At 43.6% G+C, this 22,380-nt stretch overlaps 1 protein-coding gene across 1 annotated transcript in view; it reads right to left on the bottom strand.

The window, feature by feature from the left end:
• Positions 1–11,923: 11,923 nt before the first annotated feature.
• OVCA2 (OVCA2 serine hydrolase domain containing) overlaps positions 11,924–22,380 on the bottom strand; it is a 33,039-nt gene continuing 22,582 nt past the window's right edge. The window contains exon 2 of the mRNA XM_069761364.1: positions 11,924–13,205. Within this exon, the coding sequence (XP_069617465.1) occupies positions 12,718–13,205 (488 nt within the window). The 3' untranslated portion in view covers positions 11,924–12,717. The remainder of the gene's footprint in view (positions 13,206–22,380) is intronic.

Below are 22,380 nucleotides of genomic sequence, written 5' to 3'. Positions count from 1 at the left end.
CAGCCTGAGAATACCAGCCCTCATTTGTATGCTTTAACTTGGCTGGTTGTTAAAAATGGTGGGGACCCAACACCGATTTTTTTATTATTTATTGAAATAATTTAAAAAAAAACTGTGTGGAGACCCCTCTATTCTTGATAGCTGTCAGCTTTAGCAAGGTTGGTTGAGAGTTGCAACCCACAGCTGTCAGTTTTTCCTGGCTGGTTATTAAAAATACAGGGGAACTCATTATGGTTTTTTTTTTATAATGATTTATTTAGAGGACAGGTGCCAGCTGATGAATACTGCCATCAGCCATAGCCCGCTCTCACTGTTATTACCAGAAGCAGGCGAAGGCTTATGGGATCATTAGTCCCATCAGCCGATGGCAGTGACCAGAGGTAAACTTTTTACCTCCGATAACAGCTGAGGGCTCACGCTATCATTTGACAGTGTGGGAACCGCGGATGCCTGACCGGCGGTAATAATTTTACCGCTGATCAGAAGCAGTGTTTGCCTCACTATCATGCACATGACGGGGTGAGAAACACCCAGTGTTTGGAGGGGCCGAACTTGAATAGTAACTCGGACTTCCTGGTGAAGTCTGTGTTCGATGTCTGTGCCTGAACAGTAGGTGTTCGGTACGGACACCGAATTTTACTGTTCGGGTTCGCCCATGTCTATTTATCACTTCTACTGAAACATATTTTTAAATTTGGGTCTTTATTATTGCACATTTGGAATCGGCAGAAGAAAAGTGCATACATACACAGTCTATTCTCCAATTTTTAGTTTAGTAAATGTCAAAGTCCATCAGTGCGTATCTAATGAAACCCTCAACCAGTGGGCATTCATGCTACTTCATAAGTGCAGAAATCAGACTGCAGCTTCTAATAGCAGCGACAGATGCAAAACCATCAATTATTTGTTGTAAAGTACTGCAGATCTGTAGCCGTGCTAATTCTGGAAAAAGCTGGGAAGTCATTTGCTGTGTAAAGTGCTGCATAATGAGACTGTACAGTCTATTAGAGATCGTACTAATCAATGCGATCCCTCTTCATCACACAATATCGCATTTTACATACACTTTACAACTGACTTCACCTTGACGGAGGTAATTATCCAGAGAAAGAGTAATAGTGTACTGTGAAGTGTAATGTCAGAAATCCTTCTTCAGATTAATGAATAAAGACTGGGATCTAGCTTACTCTCACTACGCCCACTCACAATGAGCCTCCGATCATCACTACAGGAAAGTCATCAAGTTCCTAAACTACTTCTACAGGCAAAACCAAGGGCCAGCACAGCCGGTAGCCCCTTGGGCTGTACAAATTATATTTGCTGTGTGCACAATTATTAGGCACTTTCTATTTTTGATGATTAATTGTATTATTGAACAACTACAGTGCTGTCAGTCAACCCATAGGATTAGTAAACCTGAGTATTTAAGAAAGTAAAAGTGGTTTTGTCTTGTTTAGGAGAATATCTGTGTACAGAACTTTTATGCAACTAAATGAAAAATGTAAAGTGGGTACGGAAAGTATTCAGACCCCTTTAAATTTTTCACTCTGTTTCATTGCAGCCATTGCACTGCATCTTGACTGAAAAAAAGAAATGTAGAAATGTTTGCAAATTTAATAAAAAAGAAAAACAAATATCACATGGTCATAAGTATTCAGACTCTTTGCTCAGACACTCATATTTAAGTCACATGCTGTCCATTTCCTTGTGATCCTCCTTGAGGTGGTCCTACTCCTTCATCGGAGTCCAGCTGTGTTTCATTAAACTGATAGGACTTGATTTGGAAAGGCACACACTTCTATATACATAATTGTCTAAGGGGTACTTCCGTCTGTCTGTCTGTCCTTCTGTCACGGTTATTCGTTCGCTGATTGGTCTCGGCAGCTGCCTGTCATGGCTGCCGCGACCAATCAGCGATGCGCACAATTCGGAAGAAAATGGCCACTCCTTACTCCCCGCACTCACTGCCCGGCGCCCGCATACACCCCTCCAGTCTGCCCTCACACAGGGTTAATGGCAGCGGTAACGGACCGCGGTGTAATGCAGTCCGTTACCGATGCTATTAACCCTGTGTGACCACGTTTTTTTTTTTTTACTATTGACGCCGCCTATGCAGCGTCAATAGTAAAAACATTGAATGTTAAAAATAATAAAAAAATTAAAAAAATATACTCACCTACGCCGCCTTTCCAGCTCCTCGCGATGCAACCGACACGTTCCGGTCGCACGGATGGTCTGGCAGAAGGACCTGCCATGACGTCACAGTCATGTGACCGCGCCGTCATCACAAGTTCTGTGCGCCTGCGCGAAAAGGACCTGCCGTGACGTCACGGTCATGTGACCGCGCCATCATCACAAGTTCTGTGCGCCTGCGCGAAAAGGACCTGCCGTGACGTCACGGTCATGTGACCGCGCCGTCAGCACACCCTCAGACCGGAAGATGCCGCCTGCACCCCACACAGGCTACAGTGCTACAAAGTGCCTGCAGAAGGCGAGTATGTTTATTTTTTATTTTTTTAACCTGTGTCATACGTCGCTGGGCAATATACTACATAGATGGGCAATATACTACATAGGCTGTGCAATATGTTACGTGGCTCTGTGCTGTATACTACGTCACTGGGCAATATACTACGTCACTGGACAATATACTACGTGGCTAAGCAATCTACTACGTGGCTGGGCAATATACTACGTGGCTGGGCAATATACTACGTCACTGGACAATATACTACATCACTGGACAATATACTACGTGACTGGGCAATACACTACATGGCTGAGCAATCTACTACGTGGCTGGGCAATATACTACGTGGCTGGGCAATATACTATGTGGCTGGGCAATATACTACGTGGCTGGGCAATATACTACTTGGTTGGGCAATATACTACGTTGCTGGGCAATATACTATGTGACTGGGCAATATACTATGTCGCTGGCCAATATACTACGTGACCACATACATATTCTAGAATACCCGATGCGTTCGGTCGAAATGTTGCTGTTGGCTGTTTTTATTATGGCTGAAATAAAGATTATTGGACCTTAAACACCCGGCTGGAGCGCTGTCCCTCTACTGCTCAGAGCGGTGACTGTTTTCTTTCACCATAAATCTTCAATTTAAGAAGGGCCCACAAGTTCTCAATAGGGTTTAGGTTAGGGGCCATGTCATTATTCTTTCAAATTTAAGGTTATTAATGGCAGAAAAGCAATGATGACTTTGATGCTGTGATGGAGCATTGTCCTGCAAAAAAATCATGGTTTTCTTGTAAGATAAAGACTTTGTCCTTTACCACTGTTTGAAGAAAGCATCTTCTAAAAACTGGCAGTAGATTTGGCAATTGATTTTGAGTCCATCTTCCACCAAAAAAGTCCACCTATCTCATCTTTAATCATAGCATCCTATAGAAGTACCCCAACTCCACCTTGCTGGCGTCTGATTTGAAATGCACTATTGATCCAGCCACGGACCCATCCATCTGGTCCATCAAAAGTCATTCATCTTATCAGTCCATAAGACCTTGGCCTTGTCTTGACTAGGGTTGAGCGAAACGATTCGTTCATTTTCAAAAGTCGCCGACTTTTGGCAAAGTCGGGTTTCATGAAACCCGACCCGATCCCTGTGTGGGGTCGGCCATGCGGTACGCGACTTTCGCGCCAAAGTCGCGTTTCGTATGACGCGCTTGGCGCCATTTTTTCAGCCAATGAAGGAGCGTGGGCAGAGTGATGACATAGGTCTTAGGGGTGTGGACGCCTATCGTCATCTTGTCGCTTGTGCGCTGCAGCGATTTCAAATGTGTAACACCAGCTTTTCTGTTGAGAGAGAGAGAGAGAAAAAAACAAAACAAAAAAAAACCCATTGACTTTGCATTGGGTTTCGTGTTTCGGTTGATCCCCGACTTTTCGCCATAATCGGCCGATTTCACTCGACTCGACTTTAGAGATAGTCGGGTTTCGCGAAACCTTACTCGACCCTAAAAAAGTAAAAGTCGCTCAACCCTAGTCTTGACATTTCAACTACTCTGTCTTGTTCAGTGGTGGTCAGGTTTCTGCCTCCCTCACCTCGGCCATGTGTCGGAGCTGTGAACTCCTTGTTCTACTGAACACTCCAGGGAGGTTGCAATTCTGGAATATGACAGCACTGGAGGATAATGACTTCCAGGCCGCTTTAAATTTTATTCTTCTCAAATATTTGGCAGTTAATCTGCGTCTTTTTTTTTTCTCAACATATGTTTTGAGACCCTGTTGACTACTTGCAACAAAACCTTTGATGGTTAGATATTAGAAATAATATGATTGGGTATACCTTCTGGCTTTGGGATGGCTCTTACTCTTTTTTTATTACAATAAATGCCAACTAATTACCCTATGTTTTTACGTGTTACTATTTAATAACTGCAGTGTTTCCACTTTTTGTTAAATTCTGTACTATACTGTTATCGCAAACTGCTTTTGCAGCTTTTATTACATTAGAATCTTATTCTGCACTTGGGAAGCTACATCTAATATGGAGGTGGATTCCCACATGCGTGTATTGTTCTAGAATTTCAGTTGAAGAATCCGCCATGAAATTCTGCAATGTACAGTACAATGTAAGTGAGATGTGCATCATAGTCCACACCATGTTCAATCTATTCGGGTGATGCCACAGACTTTCATAGAAAATTTTATTGATTGCAATGCAATTCTTCATGACCTATACTATTTAATAGATCAGGTGCACGGTATGAGACTTGGCAAATGGCCAACAGATACCATGTCAACAGCGCTCACTTCCTGATGAGAGACATTGGATCAAGCCTTTAAAATGAGCAGTTTTTTAATCATCTGATGCTAGGTTTTTAGCACAAATTGAGCCTCAAAAAGTCATAAATTGCACCAACACTTACAGAAAATCACAAGTAGTGCAAAATTTTCAATTTTCGATCACTAATCTTGATAAATCTACCCTGTATCTTGCAATCTTTGAACAAAAGGCAGATTTGGAGCTAAGATAGTGTGTTTATTATATTTAGATAAAATTTGCATGTTGATATGGTCCTACAACCATTTTTTTCAGCTGTATTCAGCATGAGAAAAAAAAATTGCAGTATGCTGTAATTTCACTCTGAAATCTGAGAAGTAATTGGATGCCATAAGGACCATCTATATGGTATCAGATTTTTATCGACACATTACAATTCTGTAACATAGGAAACTGTAAATGGTCCTGTAAAACAGAGGTCCCCAACTCCAGTCCTCAAGGCCCACCAACAGGTCATGTTTTCAGGATTTCCTTTGCATTGCACAGGTGATGCAATTATTACCTGGGCAAGACTAAGGAAATCCTGAAAACATGACCTGTTGGTGGGCCTTGAGGACTGGAGTTGGGGGACCTCTGCTGTAAAAGATTAATAGCTGCTAAGTAAATAAAAACGGATTGCATACGGATGACAAGTGAGACAAAATCATCCCACTCTTCTGGATGAGAATGGGACCAATTTTGTGTACATCAGTGAGAGCAAAGAATTATGTTATGTTTCCATGGGGCGTATTGGCAGCACTTTGAACGCAGCGGATACCGCGCTCCGCCCAAAGCGCTGCCCCCTGTCGTATGCGCGGTGATTCCGGATGTGTTCATTGAATACATCCAGAATCACCGCATCGTATTCACAGACTGGGTTATTTATCTTGCGGAGACTGAGCATCTCCGCAAGATAAATAGACATGCTGCGGTCTGGAAAGACGCGCCGCATGTCTGGTTACGCAGGGCCGCCAGATGCGGCCCTGCATGCATAGTGGAGATGAGATTTCATAAAATCCCCTCCACTATGCAGTAACATTTGGAAGCTGCGGCTGTACGCCGCATCCAATCCACAGCAAATCCTGAAGTTTCCTGAACGTGGAAACATACCCTTAGTCGCACACTCCACAAATCTGACCTTTAAAGGGAACCTGTCACCCCGAAAATCGCGGGTGAGGTAAGCCCACCAGCATCAGGGGCTTATCTGCAGCATTCTGTAATGCTGTAGATAAGCCCCCGATGTTACCTGAAAAAGGAGAAAAAGACGTTATGTTATACTCACCCAGGGGCGGTCCCGCTGCTGGTCAGGTCGGATGGGCGTCTCTGGTCCGCTCTGGCGCCTCCCATCTTCATTACAAGATGTCCTCTTCTGATCTTCAGCCACGGCTCCGGCGCACTTTGCTCTGCCCTGTTGAGGGCAGACAAAGTACTGCAGTGCGCAGGCGCCGGGCCTCTGACCTTTTCGGCGCCTGCGCACTGCAGTACTATCCTCAGATAAGCCCCTGATGCCGGTGGGCTTACCTCACCCGCGATTTTCGGGGTGACAGGTTCCCTTTAAGGAAGAGTGGCAAGCAGAAAGTCATTTTTGAAAGCAAGACAAACGAAGTCCCATTTTAAGTTTGTAAAAAACATGTAGGCGACACATCTAGCATATGGAAGAAAATGCGCTTTTCAGATGCGATCTAAGTAAAACTTTATAGGTTGAAGGCAAAGTGCTATGTGTGGTGGAAAACTAACACTGCACATCACCCTGAAAACACCATCCCCACTGCCACACATGGTGGAGAAATCATCATGCTGTGGGGATGCTTTTCTTCAGCAGGGACAGGGAAGCTGATCAGAGTTGATAGGAAAATGGGTACAGGGCAATCCCAGAGGAATACATGTTAGGGTATGTTTCCACGGTCAATAAACGCTGCGGATTGGATGATGCGTACAGCCGCGGCGTACAATCCGCAGCGGCCAGATGTTACAGCATCCGGCTTCCCTGCGTATAAGCACATGCGGCGCGTCTTTCTAGACAACAGCATGTCTATTTATCTTGCGCAGACGCTCCATCTCCGCAAGATAAATATCACAGTCCAATGTATTGGATGCGGTGATTCCATATGGTTCAATGAACACATGAGGAATCACCGCACGTACAAAAGCCTGCAGCGCTTTGGACGTAGCAGACATGTGCAGCATCCAAAGCACTGCCTAATAATGACCTTGGCAACATATCCTTAGAGGCTGCAAAATACTTAACATTGGGACGTATCTAGGTTCACCTTCCAGCAGGACACCACCCTAATCATACTGCCAGAGCTGCAATGGAAGGGCGTAGATCAAAGCATATTCATGTGTATGAATGGCCCAGTCACAATCCAGACCTAAAGCTCATTGAAAATTGCTGTTCACATATGTTCTCCATTCAATCTCACTGAGCTAGAGCGAGTTTGCAAAGAATGGGCAGAAATTTCAGCCTCTGGATGTGCAAGACTGGTAAAAGACAAACACCAAAAGACTTGCATCAGTAATTAAGGTGGTCCTACAAAGATTTGACTAAGGGCAGTCCCACACGTCCAGATAATTCCGGTACCGGAAAAAAAATCGGTACCGGAATTATCCGTGTCCATGTGCCCCTGCGTTTCTGTGGCACATCAGTGTGGCACACGTGTGCCCACTGGGTACCACACGCACCATGCAGGAGACAGCGCTAAACTTTAGCGCTGTCCCCTGCATCGTGCTGAAGCCGCGATTCATATCTTCTGTGCAGCAGCGTTTGCTGTAAAGAAGATATGAATAATCCATTTTTTTGTGTTTTTTCGTGTATAAAATAAAGGTCCATGTCCCCACCCCCTTTACGTCCCCCCCCCCGCTATTCTGAAAATACTCACCCAGCTCCCTCGTTGGCTGTCGCTGCTTCCTGTCCTGGCCGCACCTTCTACTGTATGCGGTCACGTGGGGCCGCTCATTTACAGTAATGAATATGCGGCTCCACCCCTATGGGTGACCGCATACAGTAAAAGGTGCGGCCAGGACAGGAAGCAGCGACAGCGAGGGAGCGAGCCGGGTGAGTATTTTCCTAACAGCGGGGGGGGGCTGGGGGGTTTGAGGGCGCACAGGTTGGGGACATGGAGCTTTATTTTATACACGAAAAACCACAAAAAAAATGGATTATTCATATCTTATTTACAGCAAACGCTGCTGCACAGAAGATATGAATCGCGGCTTCAGCACCAGTGGGGGGACAGCGCTTAATGTAGCGTTGTCTCCTGCACGGCACACGGACTGCACACGGACAACGTCCGTGTGCGGTACATGTTTTACACGGACCCATTGACTTTAATGGGTCCATGTAATATGTGCGCTCCCACGAACACTGACATGTCTCCGTGTTTGGCACACGGAGACACGGTCCGCAAAAAATCAATGACATCTGCACAGATGTATTGATTTTAATGTGTCTACGTGTGTTAGTGGCTCCGGTACGTGAGGAAACTGTCACCTCACGTATCGGAGCCACTGACGTGTGAAACTGGCCTAAAGGAGTTGAGTTACAGTTTTAGATTTATATTTTTTTAACTATTTAAAAAACCTTGTATCATTTCCTTTACACTTCACAAATACTTGCTACTTTGTGTTGGTATATCATATAAAAGACTAATAAAATACATTTAAGTTTGTGGATCTAACATTAAAAATGTGGTAAAGTTCTTGGGAGTATGAATAATTTTTCAACGCACTGCAGGTTTTCCAGTATTCATGTCCTAACTGTTATGGAAGGTGAGCTCTTTCCCCTTTGATTACCCCAGCTGCGAACATAGGGAAAATTAGACAATTCTTTCTAATTCTTAGGCAATGTAAATTTTGTGGACAATTCATCATATGTATTTTTTTTTGTCACTTTTCTCTGGTGTTGTGGCATTTGTTGACAATCTTAGCTGCCACAACATAGCGCACACAGTTCATGAATTTTGCACAAAATAAAAATTGCTATTTATTTTTGTCTTTTACTTTTTTTTAAAAAAAAAAAAAGGTGAATATGTCACTAAAATGTCATAAAATATGCACACAAATTTCAGGCGTACATGAAATCACTCCATAGGGAAACCAGAGTACAACTGAGCAAAAAAATGTGGCAACTTTTTAAAATGTCTGGAAAACTAAAGTCCACAATAGCAAACACAAAAAAACAAGTACACACATAGAAAAGACTTTAAAAAAGGTGCAAATTAAACAAAGAATGTGGTTAAAAAAATCAGCTAAAGTCATCAAAATAAAAGGCACAAATCCAATAACCAACAGTCTTTAAGTGAACCAGTCAGCAGGAGGATTGTGCCAAGTAAACTACACACAGTGTCAGGTCGGCGCCATTATACTGATTAAAATGATACCTTGGTTAATGAAATCAGTCTTGTGGTTGTTTAATCTATCTTTGCAATTTTCAGTCAATGGGATTCTTGGACTTCGGGGCCGCCTTTCTTTGCTGCTCTGTTCTCATATTCATCCTTATTGACTGAAATGACAGGTCACTGAACCTTCAGTGACCTGTATCCTATTTTAAATACAACACTTGCACAGTTCATATTGTGGTCTTTAAAAAAAATAATAATAATCACAGCATGCATGCTCAGTAGCATCTATTACTTGCAGATAGATGCTGTGAATGGGCTGCCCGTGGCGCAATTTTGTTGGCAGAAAAAAAAAGTGACTGCAGCAAAATGGCGCTGGCGCATGCACAGTAGCATTTATCTCCGTATTTAAAATAGGGGGCAGGCCATACAGATGTATATTTAATCAGAGCACCACATGAAGACCCCCCACAGGCAGCATCAGAGCATGGGCATATCATTAATTGAAAATAAAGATTAAACAACAACCACAAGACAGATTTCATCAATCCAGGTATCATCAAAAAATCAAACATACACACGTGTTATTGCCACGTTCAGAATAACCCGATCTAGCAATATAAAAAAGAATTAACCCGATCGCTAAATGGCGTAACGAGAAAAAAAGTCAAAATTCCAGAATTACATTTTTTTGGTCGCCGCAACCCTGCATTAAAATGCAATAACGGGCGATCAAAAGATTGTATCTGCACCAAAATGGTATAATTAAAAATGGCAGCTCAGTGCGCAAAAAATAAGCCCTCACCCAACCAGGGCTGTGGAGTTGGAGTCGTGGAGTCGGAGTTAGTTTTGGTTGGAGTCGGAGTCGGTAGAAATGTACCGACTCCAGCTTTAAAAAAAAATATTAATATTTCATAATTGAACTTTCATATGAATTTTATAAATGTTACTCAAATATATATGTGGACCCATAGAAGCGCTGGTGTTGGCGTGAAACGGCCGTCGTCCCTTCCCTGCTCACCTCTTTCCTTGTTCCACTCCCCCGTGCTGTGAAGATACGTGTACACATGCTGTAATAAAGACAAATCCCTACCACAGGCTCGGTGAGTGTCGCCGCGTTTTGTTCTCTTTTTACTACATGGTTTTCTTCCTGCTTCCATACGCGAGCACCTCCCGAGTACGGCAGTCTTTCCAGTGTTTAAGGACCTATTACACACCGGATTCCATTATAGGCTGTGCTGCTTGACTTTTATCTTTTTTTGGTTACATTAGAATATAGCAAATAACTTTTATAAACTTTTCTTAACTCTTGTAAGTAAATATGCAGTAAACACTGTTATGCAGTTAATAAGAAGAAATCTATACATTTTTCCTCAGAAAAAGTATTGCCTCTGTCAGATCCTCCTTCATGGATGCCCTCAAATCTGATCTAATTATTTGAGAGCAGAGAACGACCTCTCTACACTAACTTGGGTTGGTGGCAAAGCAGTAACCACTCGGGCAACATCTCTGACAATGTCAGGATACAGAGCAATCGCTTGTTGCACTGTTATTTTTGATGAACGGTCAAATTTCTTAATTTCATTTAGTGCACATGAAAAATTCTGCTGAAATGTACTGGCTGTGTTCTTATCTGCTTATCACTGTTGTTCATAGTTTGATAGAACATATATATTTGAGTAACATTTATAAAATTCATATGAAAGTTCAATTATGAAATATTAATACATTTTTATTAAAGCTGGAGTCAAAGTCGGTACATTTCTACCGACTCTGACTCCAACCAAAACTAACTCCGACTCCACGACTTCGACTCCACAGCCCTGCACAAGAGTTTGGAAAAGTTTATAAAAGTTATTTGCTATATTCTAATTGTATTCTAATAAATATAGTTTTTGCTCTAAGTGGTCTGATTACTTATATGATGGTGAGAAACTGAATAAGCACGATGTTAATATTTGACAACAGTAAATTTATTGTTACGAATTGGCCATTTATGAAGGAGTCGGAGTCGCAACTGTGGCTTACCGACTGCACAGCCCTGTACCCAACCCAAGATCACGAAAAATGAAGACGCTATGGGTATCGTAAAATGGCACAATTTTTTTTTTTTTTTTTTTTATAAATGTTGGGATTATTTTTCACCACTTAGATAAAAAAGAACCTAGACATGTTGGATGTCTGTGAACTCGTAATGACCTGGAGAGTCACAATGGCAGGTCAGTTTTAGCATTTAGTGAACATGGTAAAAAAACAAAATAAAAAACAACTGTGGGATTGCACTTTTTTGCAATTTCAGTGCACTTGGAATTTTTTCCCATTTTCAAAAGTACAACTAGTCCCATAAAAAAAAAAGCCCTCACATAGCCATATTGACCAAAATATAAAAAATTTATGGCTCTGGGAAGAAGGGGAGAAAAAAACAAATACGCAAAAATGAAAATACCTCCAGGGGTTAAGATGGGACATCTTTTTGCTAACTAGTTCATGCTGCTTGATGAATCTAAGTTTAAGACAGTGTAGTCCTGTTTCAGTCAGGCCATACCCCTTTGTCAGACAAGACGCAGAAAGTTTCTAAAACACATGATAAATATGGTAGAAGTACAAACTGTAGCCCATTCAGTTTAATAAAGCTCCCCCATTGTGCAGTGGCTGTTGCTGGTATTGCAGCTTAGTCCCATTTACTTGAATGAGCTAAGGAGCAGTGAGCTATAACGCGGGCACCGCAACTACTTCTCGGAATAGTTGATCCAATGTTACCCACCAACACGGAGCTGAAGAGTCCAGTGACCACCATAATAATCAGAAAGATCTTTATTTCAGGTTCATTTAATCAGGTGTAATCCAAGAAACGAGGCCTTCATAGGAGACTCTGTCCCATGTTTCTATTACTTATTGACTCGTTCTAATAGGAACATGTTAATGCAACGACTACCTGCATGATAGAAAAGAATAATGTCCTTTCTAATCAAAATATAATTTTTTACAATTTGTGAAAATACACTAAAAGAAGAGAAAATCGCTATCCCGAAAGAACCGACTGAATAAAACAATACCTGAGCTTCTCCGGGAACCTTTAGTGCTCCGTGGGTTAAAGCGGCAGTCCATCACAACTGAACTATCATTTTTCACATCACTGCTTTGTACACAGCTGACATTTAACATTCATTTTTTTAATTGCCAAGGGGAAATGAACCTTTAAATAAGCTTTTAAAGGGGAGGGGATAGAGAGGAGCATTACATCTACTAGTAAAGCCGTCCATATGATAGATGTGATGACATCTGAAGCATGGACATTCCTGTGTGTGAATCTAGAAATCCTGGGGCCACATGGAAGGATGTGGAACGACGCTAATAAACAAGGTAAAAACATAAGATGGAAATGCCCGGAAAACGTAATGACTGTAGGGCCAGTTAGATGACTTCAAGGCCTATATTGTATGACAAAAGCCACTCGCAGAACTGAACAGGTTAATAACACTGCTCCATACAGAATGAAAACGGAAGGGGTACATTTTTATTTTGAAATTTTTTTGGTTCCGTGACTTCACCGCAATGTCAAATCTGAAAAATCAAATTATTCAGAATTACTACTATTTTCGGAAAGAGTCCAAGAAGGGAAAGTAGACTTTCTTCTGAGTGGCGCACACTGGGATGAAATGTCCTCCTGGATGTGTGAGCAGAAGTGGGTTTACAAAGTGGGCGGCCAGGTCTTGACTCATCTCCCCTGGAATAACCTTATCAGTGTCCCCATAAACATGAAGGGATGGGACAGTGATGGCTTCTCTGTAGAAACGTGCGTGTTCAGTCGCACGACTTTTGAAACCACCAACCAGAATTGCAAAGTTAAATTGGAAGCGAGGATCTCCTTGTTGCTTCAGTGCACACAGCATGGCCACGAACGCGGCTCCTTGGCTAAAACCCAAGATGCCATCGAAGGGTCCAAGTTCGGAAAAAGCCTTTGCCACAGTGTCGAGGGATTCCTCTAATCCTGCACAGGAATTGGTCTCATCCATGGCATGAAAACTACTCTTCTCAGGGTCTGAGAACCACCAACCTCTGGGGTCTTCCATTTCTCCTTCTTTAGGGTCAACATGCAAAGAAAGGTAAACTGTGTTACAATAAAGACTGAGCACATAGTAGTCCTGTTTACTAGCTTCATGCTCCTGACATATCCCTCCACTAATGCTACATTCCCACGATGAGTATTTGGTGAGTTTTTGTCGCAGTGTATTTTCGTTGTGCAAAAACTGCAGTGTTAGGCTGTGTGCACGCGTTCCAGATTTTTCGCGTTTTTTTTGCTATAAAAAACGCGATACAAATGCATAAAAAACGCATCACATCATTTGGAATGCATTCTGCAATTTTTGGGCACGTTGCGTTTTTTTCCACGAAAAAAAAAAACGCATTGTGGTAAAAAACGAAGCATGTTCATTAATTTTGCGGATTTTTTTCGGATTTCCCACTATACTATTACATTGGGAACCTCCGGAAAAATCCACAAAAAAACGCGAAAGAAAACGCATGTGGATTTCTTGCAGAAAATGTCCGGTTTTGTTCAGGAAATTCCTGCAAGAAATCCTGACGTGTGCACATAGCCTTAAGGTACCGTCACATTAAGCGACGCTGCAGCGATATAGGCAACGATGCCGATCGCTGCAGCGTCGCTGTTTCGTCGTTGTGTGGTCGCTGGAGAGCTGTCACACAGACGGCTCTCCAGCGACGCTGGATCTCCCACAGACATCGCTGTGCATTACGGCCGGCCGGCGCTCACAGTCAGTGCGGGAGGCGGACGGCGAGGGGACAGACACCGGAATGTAAGTATGTACTGTTTGGTTTTATTTTACATTTACAATGGTAACCAGGGTAAACATCGGGTTACTAAGTGCAGCCCTGCGCTTAGTAACCCGATGTTTACCCTGGTTACCAGTGAAAACATCGCTGAATCGGCGTCACACACGCCGATTCAGCGATGTCAGCGGGTGATCCAGCGAAGAAATAAAGTTCTGGCCTTCTAGCTCCGACCAGCGATGTCACAGCAGGATCCTGATCGCTGCTGCCTGTCAAACACAACGATATCGCTATCAAGGACGCTGCAACATCACGGATCGCTAGCGATATCGTTGTTAAGTCACTCAGTGTGAAGGTGCCGTTACAGTTACAGCAAAGTGGATGGGATTTACAGAAATCTCCTGCCCACTGTGATTTTTAATTTTTTTTCAAAGCAGCATAAACTGACCTGCACAGCGTGTTTCAAATACGTAACATTTCAATTTCTCTTGCGGGTACGCTGAGTTTTATGAGCAATTTTCCCCATAGAATTGCATTAGATGAGGAAAATTCAAGGGTAAAAAAAACATGCGTTTTTAGTTTGTTTCCACTGAAGAAATCCACTAAAATTGCATGTAAACGACAAGGTTTGTAAAAGCAAAATACCAGGAAGTAACAAAAACAAAGCAGCCTTTTTAAAAACATGACATGCCAAAAAGAGACAAAAACCAAAGCAACCAATCAGCGACGGGCACAGTCCGGCCGCGAATTCGCCCCTTCCTACTCTCTGTCAGTGCCCCCTCCATTCAGCGCTCACACAGGGTTAATGGCTGCGTTACACCGCGGTGTAACGCAGTCCGTTAACGCTTCTATTAACCCTGTGTGACCAACTTTTTACCACTGATGCTAACTATGCCGCATCAATAGTAAAAAGATCTAATGTTAAAAATAATAAAAAAAAATAAAAATTAGTATATACTCACCTTCCGATGCCTTTCCCGCTCCTCGCGACGCAGCGGGCCATGCATTGCAGTCTCACGAGATGATGACGTAGCGGTCTCGCGAGACCACTACGTCATCATCTTGCGAGACCGCAATGCATTCTTGGGACCGGAGCGTCACGAGAAGCATCGCTAAACGCCTCGCCTGGATCTGGGGGAGGCCAGAAGGTGAGTATATAACTATTTTTTATTTTAATTCTTTTTTTTTTAACAGGGAAATGGTGCCCACATTGCTATATACTGCGTGGGCTGTGTTATATACTACGTCTCTGTGCTATATACTACACGGGCTGTGCTATATACTACATCGCTGTGCTATATATATACTACGTGGGCTGTGTTATATACTGCGTCTCTGTGCTATATACTACGTGGGATGTGCAATATACTATGTGCCTGTGTTATATACTGCGTGAGCTGTGCTATATACTACGTGAGCTGTGCTATATACTACGTAGCTATGCAATATATTACGTGGCTGGGCAATATACTACATGGCTGTGTTATATACTGTGTGAGCTGTGCTATATACTACGTGAGCTGTGCTATATACTACGTGGCTGTGGTATATACTACGTGGGCTGTGCTTTATACTATGTGGGCTGGGCTATATGTTACGTGGGCTGTGTTATATACTACGTTGCCTGTGCTATATGCTACGTGGCAGTGCTATATGCTATGTGGGCTGTGTTATATGCTACGTGGGTTGTGTTATATTTCTCTGCTGTATCTGTGCATCATGAATCGTGGTATGTGTTAAAGAGGGGGGCCCACTGAGACTCTTTCGCCTGGGGCCCTCAAAAACCGGCTTTGGCTTCACTGATTGGTCACGCCCGGCCGCGAATAAGCGACAGGCGCAGTCCGGCCGCGAATTGGGGCTGAATTTGAACCACACTTCACTAATTGGTCGAGCCCGGCCGGCCGAATCCTGTGTATAAATTGTATTATTCTGAAAACTTCTCAAGTAAACTATATACATATTCCAGAATACCCGATGTGTTCGAATTGGGCCACCATCTAGTTATTAAATATGTGTGGAGCCTCACCAGCTTTGTACTTCATCACCTGCTGGATGGGTCAACACATGAACATCAAGCAGGCGTCATGTGTGTCTAACAATACTATTCGTATACATGTTTCTATGGTTACTGAAGAACAATTATAAGCATTTAATGAGTTTTTATAATTTTATGTAAAGAGTAGACTCAATATTTATTGTTGACCCTTATCTATTTATATAATTGCCATGTAATGTTTTAATTTCCTATTCTGTCCAGATGTCACCGTATCCCAGAATTCCAAGCGGATGAAGTTCACCGACAGCCATACTGGGACACACAAGTGATGGGTGTCTCAATATGGAAACTGCTGCTGGTACCAACCTATTGCGCGGTGCCACCAGCGGAACACCGTCGCACCACACACACACACAGCCTCTTGTGCGGTACCACCAGCGGAACACCATCGCACCACACACTCACACAGCCTCTTGTGCGGTACCACCAGCGGAACACCGTCGCACCACACACTCACATAGCCTCTTGTGCGGTACCACCAGCAGAACACCGTCGCACCACACACTCACACAGCCTCTTGTGCGGTACCACCAGCGGAACAGTGTCGCACCACACACTCACATAGCCTCTTGTGAGGTACCACCAGCGGAACAGCGTCGCACCACACACTCATGCAGCCTCTTGTGCGGTACCACCAGCGGAACAGCGTCGCACCACACACTCATGCAGCCTCTTGTGCGGTACCACCAGCGGAACAGTGTCGCACCACACACTCACACAGCCTCTTGTGCGGTACCACCAGCGGAACAGTGTCGCACCACACACTCACATAGCCTCTTGTGCGGTACCACCAGCGGAACAGCGTCGCACCACACACTCATGCAGCCTCTTGTGCGGTACCACCAGCGGAACACCGTCGCACCACACACTCATGCAGCCTCTTGTGCGGTACCACCAGCGGAACAGCGTCGCACCACACACTCATGCAGCCTCTTGCGCGGTACCACCAGCGGAACACCGTCGCGAACACGCCGCCCCCGGGATCATTCGAATGATTCACTGACCATCTCCATCTTTGTACAGGAGGAGAACATGCAGAGTTTTAATGTGACCGCCGCTATTTGTCTGCACAAAGATGGTGGCGGTCTGATTTACTGCGCCTGAGCGAACTAGGTGCAGTGAATCATTCAGCTGATCCCGGCGGCAGATGTGCGACGTGACTACAGGCAGAGGAAGCCGGTCACATTAACCCCTTTACCCCCAAGGGTGGTTTGCACGTTAATGACCAGGCCAATTTTTACAATTCTGACCACTGTCCCTTTATGAGGTTATAACTCCGAAACGCTTCAACGGATCCTGGTGATTCTGACACTGTTTTCTCGTGACATATTGTACTTCATGATAGTGGTAAAATTTCTTTGATAGTACCTGCGTTTATTTGTGAAAAAAACGGAAATTTGGCGAAAATTTTGAAAATTTCGCAATTTTCAAACTTTGAATTTTTATGCAATTAAATCACAGAGATATGTCACACAAAATACTTAATAAGTAACATTTCCCACATGTCTCCTTTACATCAGCATAATTTTGGAACCAATTTTTTTTTTTGTTAGGGAGTTATAAGGGTTAAAAGTTGACCAGCAATTTCTCATTTTTACAACACCATTTTTTTTTAGGGACCACGTCTCATTTGAAGTCATTTTGAGGGGTCTATATGATAGAAAATGCCCAAGTGTGACACCATTCTAAAAACTGCACCCCTCAAGGTGCTCAAAACCACATTCAAGAAGTTTATTAACCCTTCAGGTGTTTAATAGGAATTTTTGGAATGTTTAAATAAAAATGAACATTTAACTTTTTTACACAAAAAATTTACTTCAGCTCCAATTTGTTTTATTTTACCAAGGGTAACAGGAGAAATTGGACCCAAAAAGTTGTTGTCCAATTTGTCCTGAGTACGCTGATACCCCATATGTGGCAGTAAACCACTGTTTGGGCGCATGGGAGAGCTCGGAAGGGAAAGAGCGCTATTTGACTTTTCAATGCAAAATTGACAGGAATTGAGATGGGACGCCATGTTGCGTTTGGAGAGCCACTGATGTGCCTAAACATTGAAACCCCCCACAAGTGACACCATTTTGGAAAGTAGACCCCCTAAGGAACTTATCTGGATGTGTGGTGAGCACTTTGACCCACCAAGTGCTTCACAGAAGTTTATAATGCAGAACCGTAAAAATAAAAAATCATATTTTTTCACAAAAATTATATTTTTGCCCCCAATTTTTTATTTTTCCAAGGGTAAGAGAAGAAATTGGACCTCAAAAGTTGTTGTCCAATTTGTCCTGAGTACGCTGATACCTCATATGTGGCAGTAAACCACTGTTTGGGCGCATGGGAGAGCTCGGAAGGGAAGGAGCGCAGTTTGACTTTTCAATGCAAAATTGACAGAAATTGAGATGGGACGCCATGTTGCGTTTGGAGAGCCACTGATGTGCCTAAACATTGAAACCCCCCACAAGTGACACCATTTTGGAAAGTAGACCCCCTAAGGAACTTATCTAGAGGTGTGGTGAGCACTTTGACCCACCAAGGGCTTCACAGAAGTTTATAATGCAGAGCCATAAAAATAAAACAAAATTTTTTTCCCACAAAAATTATTTTTTAGCCCCCAGTTTTGTATTTTCCCTAGGGTAACAGGAGAAATTGGACCCCAAAAGTTGTTGTCCAATTTGTCCTGAGTGCGCTGATACCCCATATGTGGGGGGGAACCACCGTTTGGGCGCATGGGAGGGTTCGGAAGGGAAGGAGCGCCATTTGGAATGCAGACTTAGATGGAATGGTCTGCAGGCGTCACATTGCGTTTGCAGAGCCCCTAATGTACCTAAACAGTAGAAACCCCCCACAAGTGACACCATTTTGGAAAGTAGACCCCCTAAGGAACTCATCTTGATGTGTTGTGAGAGCTTTGAACCCCCAGGTATTTCACTACAGTTTATAACGCAGAGCCATGCAAATAAAAAATATTTTTTTTTCCACAAAAATTATATTTTAGCCCCCAGTTTTGTATTTTTCCAAGGTTAGCAGGAGAAATTGGACCCTAAATGTTGTTGTCCAATTTGTCCTGAGTACGCTGATACCCGATATGTGGGGGGGAACCACCGTTTGGGCGCATGGGAGGGCTCGGAAGGGAAGGAGCATCATTTGGAATGCAGACTTAGATGGATTGGTCTGCAGGCGTCACATTGCGTTTGCAGAGCCCCTAATGTACCTAAACAGTAGAAACCCCCCACAAGTGACCCCATATTGAAAACTAGACCCCTCAATGAACTTATCTAGATGTGTTGTGAGAACTTTGAACCCCCAAGTGTTTCACTACAGTTTATAACGCAGAGCCGTGAAAATAAAAAATCTTTTTGTTTTCCCACAAAAATTATTTTTTAGCCCCCAGTTTTGTATTTTCCCAAGGGTAACAGGAGAAATTGGTCCACAAAAGTTGTTGTCCAATTTGTCCTGAGTACGCTGATACCCCATATGTTGGGGTAAACCCCTGTTTGGGCACACAGGAGAGCTCGGAAGGGAAGGAGCACTGTTTTACTTTTTCAACGAAGAATTGGCTGGAATTGAGATCGGACGCCATGTCGTGTTTGGAGAGCCCCTGATGTGCCGAAACAGTGGAAACCCCCCAATTATAACTGAAACCCTAATCTAAACACACCCCTAACCCTAATTCCAACGGTAACCCTAACCACACCTCTAACCCTGACACACCCCTAACCCTAATCCCAACCCTATTCCCAACTGTAAATGTAATCTAAACCCTAACCCTAACTTTAGCCCCAACCCTAACTGTAGCCCCAACCCTAACCCTAACCCTAGCCCTAACCCTAGCCCTAACCCTAGCCCTAACCCTAGCCCTAGCCCTAACCCTAGCCCTAACCCTAGCCCTAACCCTAGCCCTAACCCTAGCCCTAACCCTAGCCCTAGCCCTAACCCTAGCCCTAACCCTAGCCCTAGCCCTAACCCTAGCCCTAACCCTAGCCCTAACCCTAGCCCTAATGGGAAAATGGAAATAAATACATTTTTTTTAATTTTTCCCTAACTAAGGGGGTGATGAAGGGGGGTTTGATTTACTTTTATAGCGAGTTTTTTAGCGGATTTTTATGATTGGCAGCCGTCACACACTGAAAGACCCTTTTTATTGCAAAAAATATTTTTTGCAATACCACATTTTGAGAGCTATAATTTTTCCATATTTTGGTCCACAGAGTCATGTGAGGTCTTGTTTTTTGCGGGACGAGTTGACGTTTTTATTGAAAACATTTTTGGGCACGTGACATTTTTTTATCGCTTTTTATTCCGATTTTTGTGAGGAAGAATGACCAAAAGCCAGCTATTCATGAATTTCTATTGGGGGAGGCGTTTATACCGTTCCGCGTTTGGTAAAATTGATAAATCAGTTTTATTCTTCGGGTCAGTACGATTACAGCGATACCTCATTTATATCATTTTTTTATGGTTTGGTGCTTTTATACGATAAAAACTATTTTACAGAAAAAATAATTATTTTTGCATCGCTTTATTCTCAGGACTACAACTTTTTTATTTTTTTGCTGATGATGCTGTATGGCGGCTCTTTTTTTGCGGGACAATATGACGCTTTCAGCGGTACCATGGTTATTTATATCTGTCCTTTTGATCGCGTGTTATTCCACTTTTTGTTCGGCGGTATGATAATAAAGCGTTGTTTTTTGCCTCGTTTTTTTTTTTTTTTTTCTTACGGTGTTTACTGAAGGGGTTAACTAGTGGGACAGTTTTATAGGTCGGGTCGTTACGGACGCGGCGATACTAAATATGTGTACTTTTATTGGGTTTTTTTTTTATTTAGATGAAGAAATGTATTTATGGGAATAATATTTTTTTTTTTTTTCATTATTTTGGAATATTTTTTTTTATTTTTTTTACACATTTGGAAATTTTTGTTTTTACTTTTTTACTTTGTCCCAGGGGGGGACATCACAGATCAGTGATCTGACAGTTTGCACAGCACTCTGTCAGATCACTGATCTGACATGCAGCGCTGCAGCCTTCACAGTGCCTGCTCTGAGCAGGCTCTGTGAAGCCACCTCCCTCCCTGCAGGACCCGGATCCGCGGCCATCTTGGATCCGGGGCTCGAGCAGGGAGGGAGGTGAGGAGACCCTCGCAGCAACGCGATCACATCGCGTTGCTGCGGGGGGCTCAGGGAAGCCCGCAGGGAGCCCCCTCCCTGCGCGGTGCTTCCCTGCACCGCCGGCACATCGCGATCATCTTTGATCACGGTGTGCCAGGGGTTAATGTGCCGGGGGCGGTCCGTGACCGCTCCTGGCACATAGTGCCGGATGTCAGCTGCGATAAGCAGCTGACACCCGGCCGCGATCGGCCGCGCTCCCCCCGTGAGCGCGGCCGATCGGCTATGACGTACTATCCCGTCCAGGGTCAGATAAGCCCAGGGCACCTCGACGGGATAGTACGTCTAAGGTCACAGAGGGGTTAAGGGTATGTGCACACGATGCAGATTTAGTGCAGAACTGCAGCAGATTTTTCTGCAGTAGAAACGCTGCAGAACTGCAATGTGATTTACAGTACAATGTAAATCAATGTGAAAAAAAAAAACTGTGCATATGGTGCAGAAAAATCTGCGCAGAAACGCTGCAGATTTCAAAGAAGTGCATGTCACTTCTTTTGTGCAGTTCTGCAGCGTTTCTGCACCCCTCCATAATAGAAATCTATTGGTAAAAAACGCATCAAAAACGCACCTGCGGATTCTGCCAGGAGATGCAGATTTTATGCAGAAAATTCTGCACCAAATCTGCATCGTGTGCACACAGCCTTAGGGTATGTTCACACGTTCCTGATTTCCATCCTTTTTTTTTCAGGACTGTTTTTTTAAAAAACTGCAGCTCTTGGCAGAAAACGCAGGTCCTTTTTTTGGTCCTTTTTTGATGCGTTTTTTTAATGCAGTTTTCTATGCAGAGTCTGTGTGTTTTCTAGGAAGTTTTTTAGGGTTAAAATGGCTGAAAATACCCTAACCCTACCCCTATTCTAACCTTAGTGGAAAAAAAAAAAAATTCTTAATTTTTTTTTATTGTCCCTACTTATGGGGGTGACAAAGGGGGGGGGGGGTGTCATTTACTATTTTTTTTTATTTTGATCACTGAGATAGATTATATCTCAGTGATCAAAATGCACTTTGGAACGAATCTGCCGGCCAGCAGATTCGGCGGGCGCACTGCGCATGCGCCCGCCATTTTGCAAGATGGCGGCGCCCAGGGAGAAGACGGCCGGACAGACACCGGGACGCCGGGTAAGTATAAGGGGGGGAGATTAGGGCACGGGGGGCGCATCGGAGCACTGGGGGGGCATCGGAGCACGGGGCGGTGGGATTGGAGCACGGGGGGGCGGGATCGGAGCACGGGGGGGCAGCCACACTCC

Source organism: Ranitomeya imitator, chromosome 3, assembly GCF_032444005.1.
Source record: "Ranitomeya imitator isolate aRanImi1 chromosome 3, aRanImi1.pri, whole genome shotgun sequence".
Lineage (NCBI taxonomy): Eukaryota > Metazoa > Chordata > Amphibia > Anura > Dendrobatidae > Ranitomeya > Ranitomeya imitator.
This window is presented reverse-complemented; position numbering and strand designations above follow the sequence as displayed.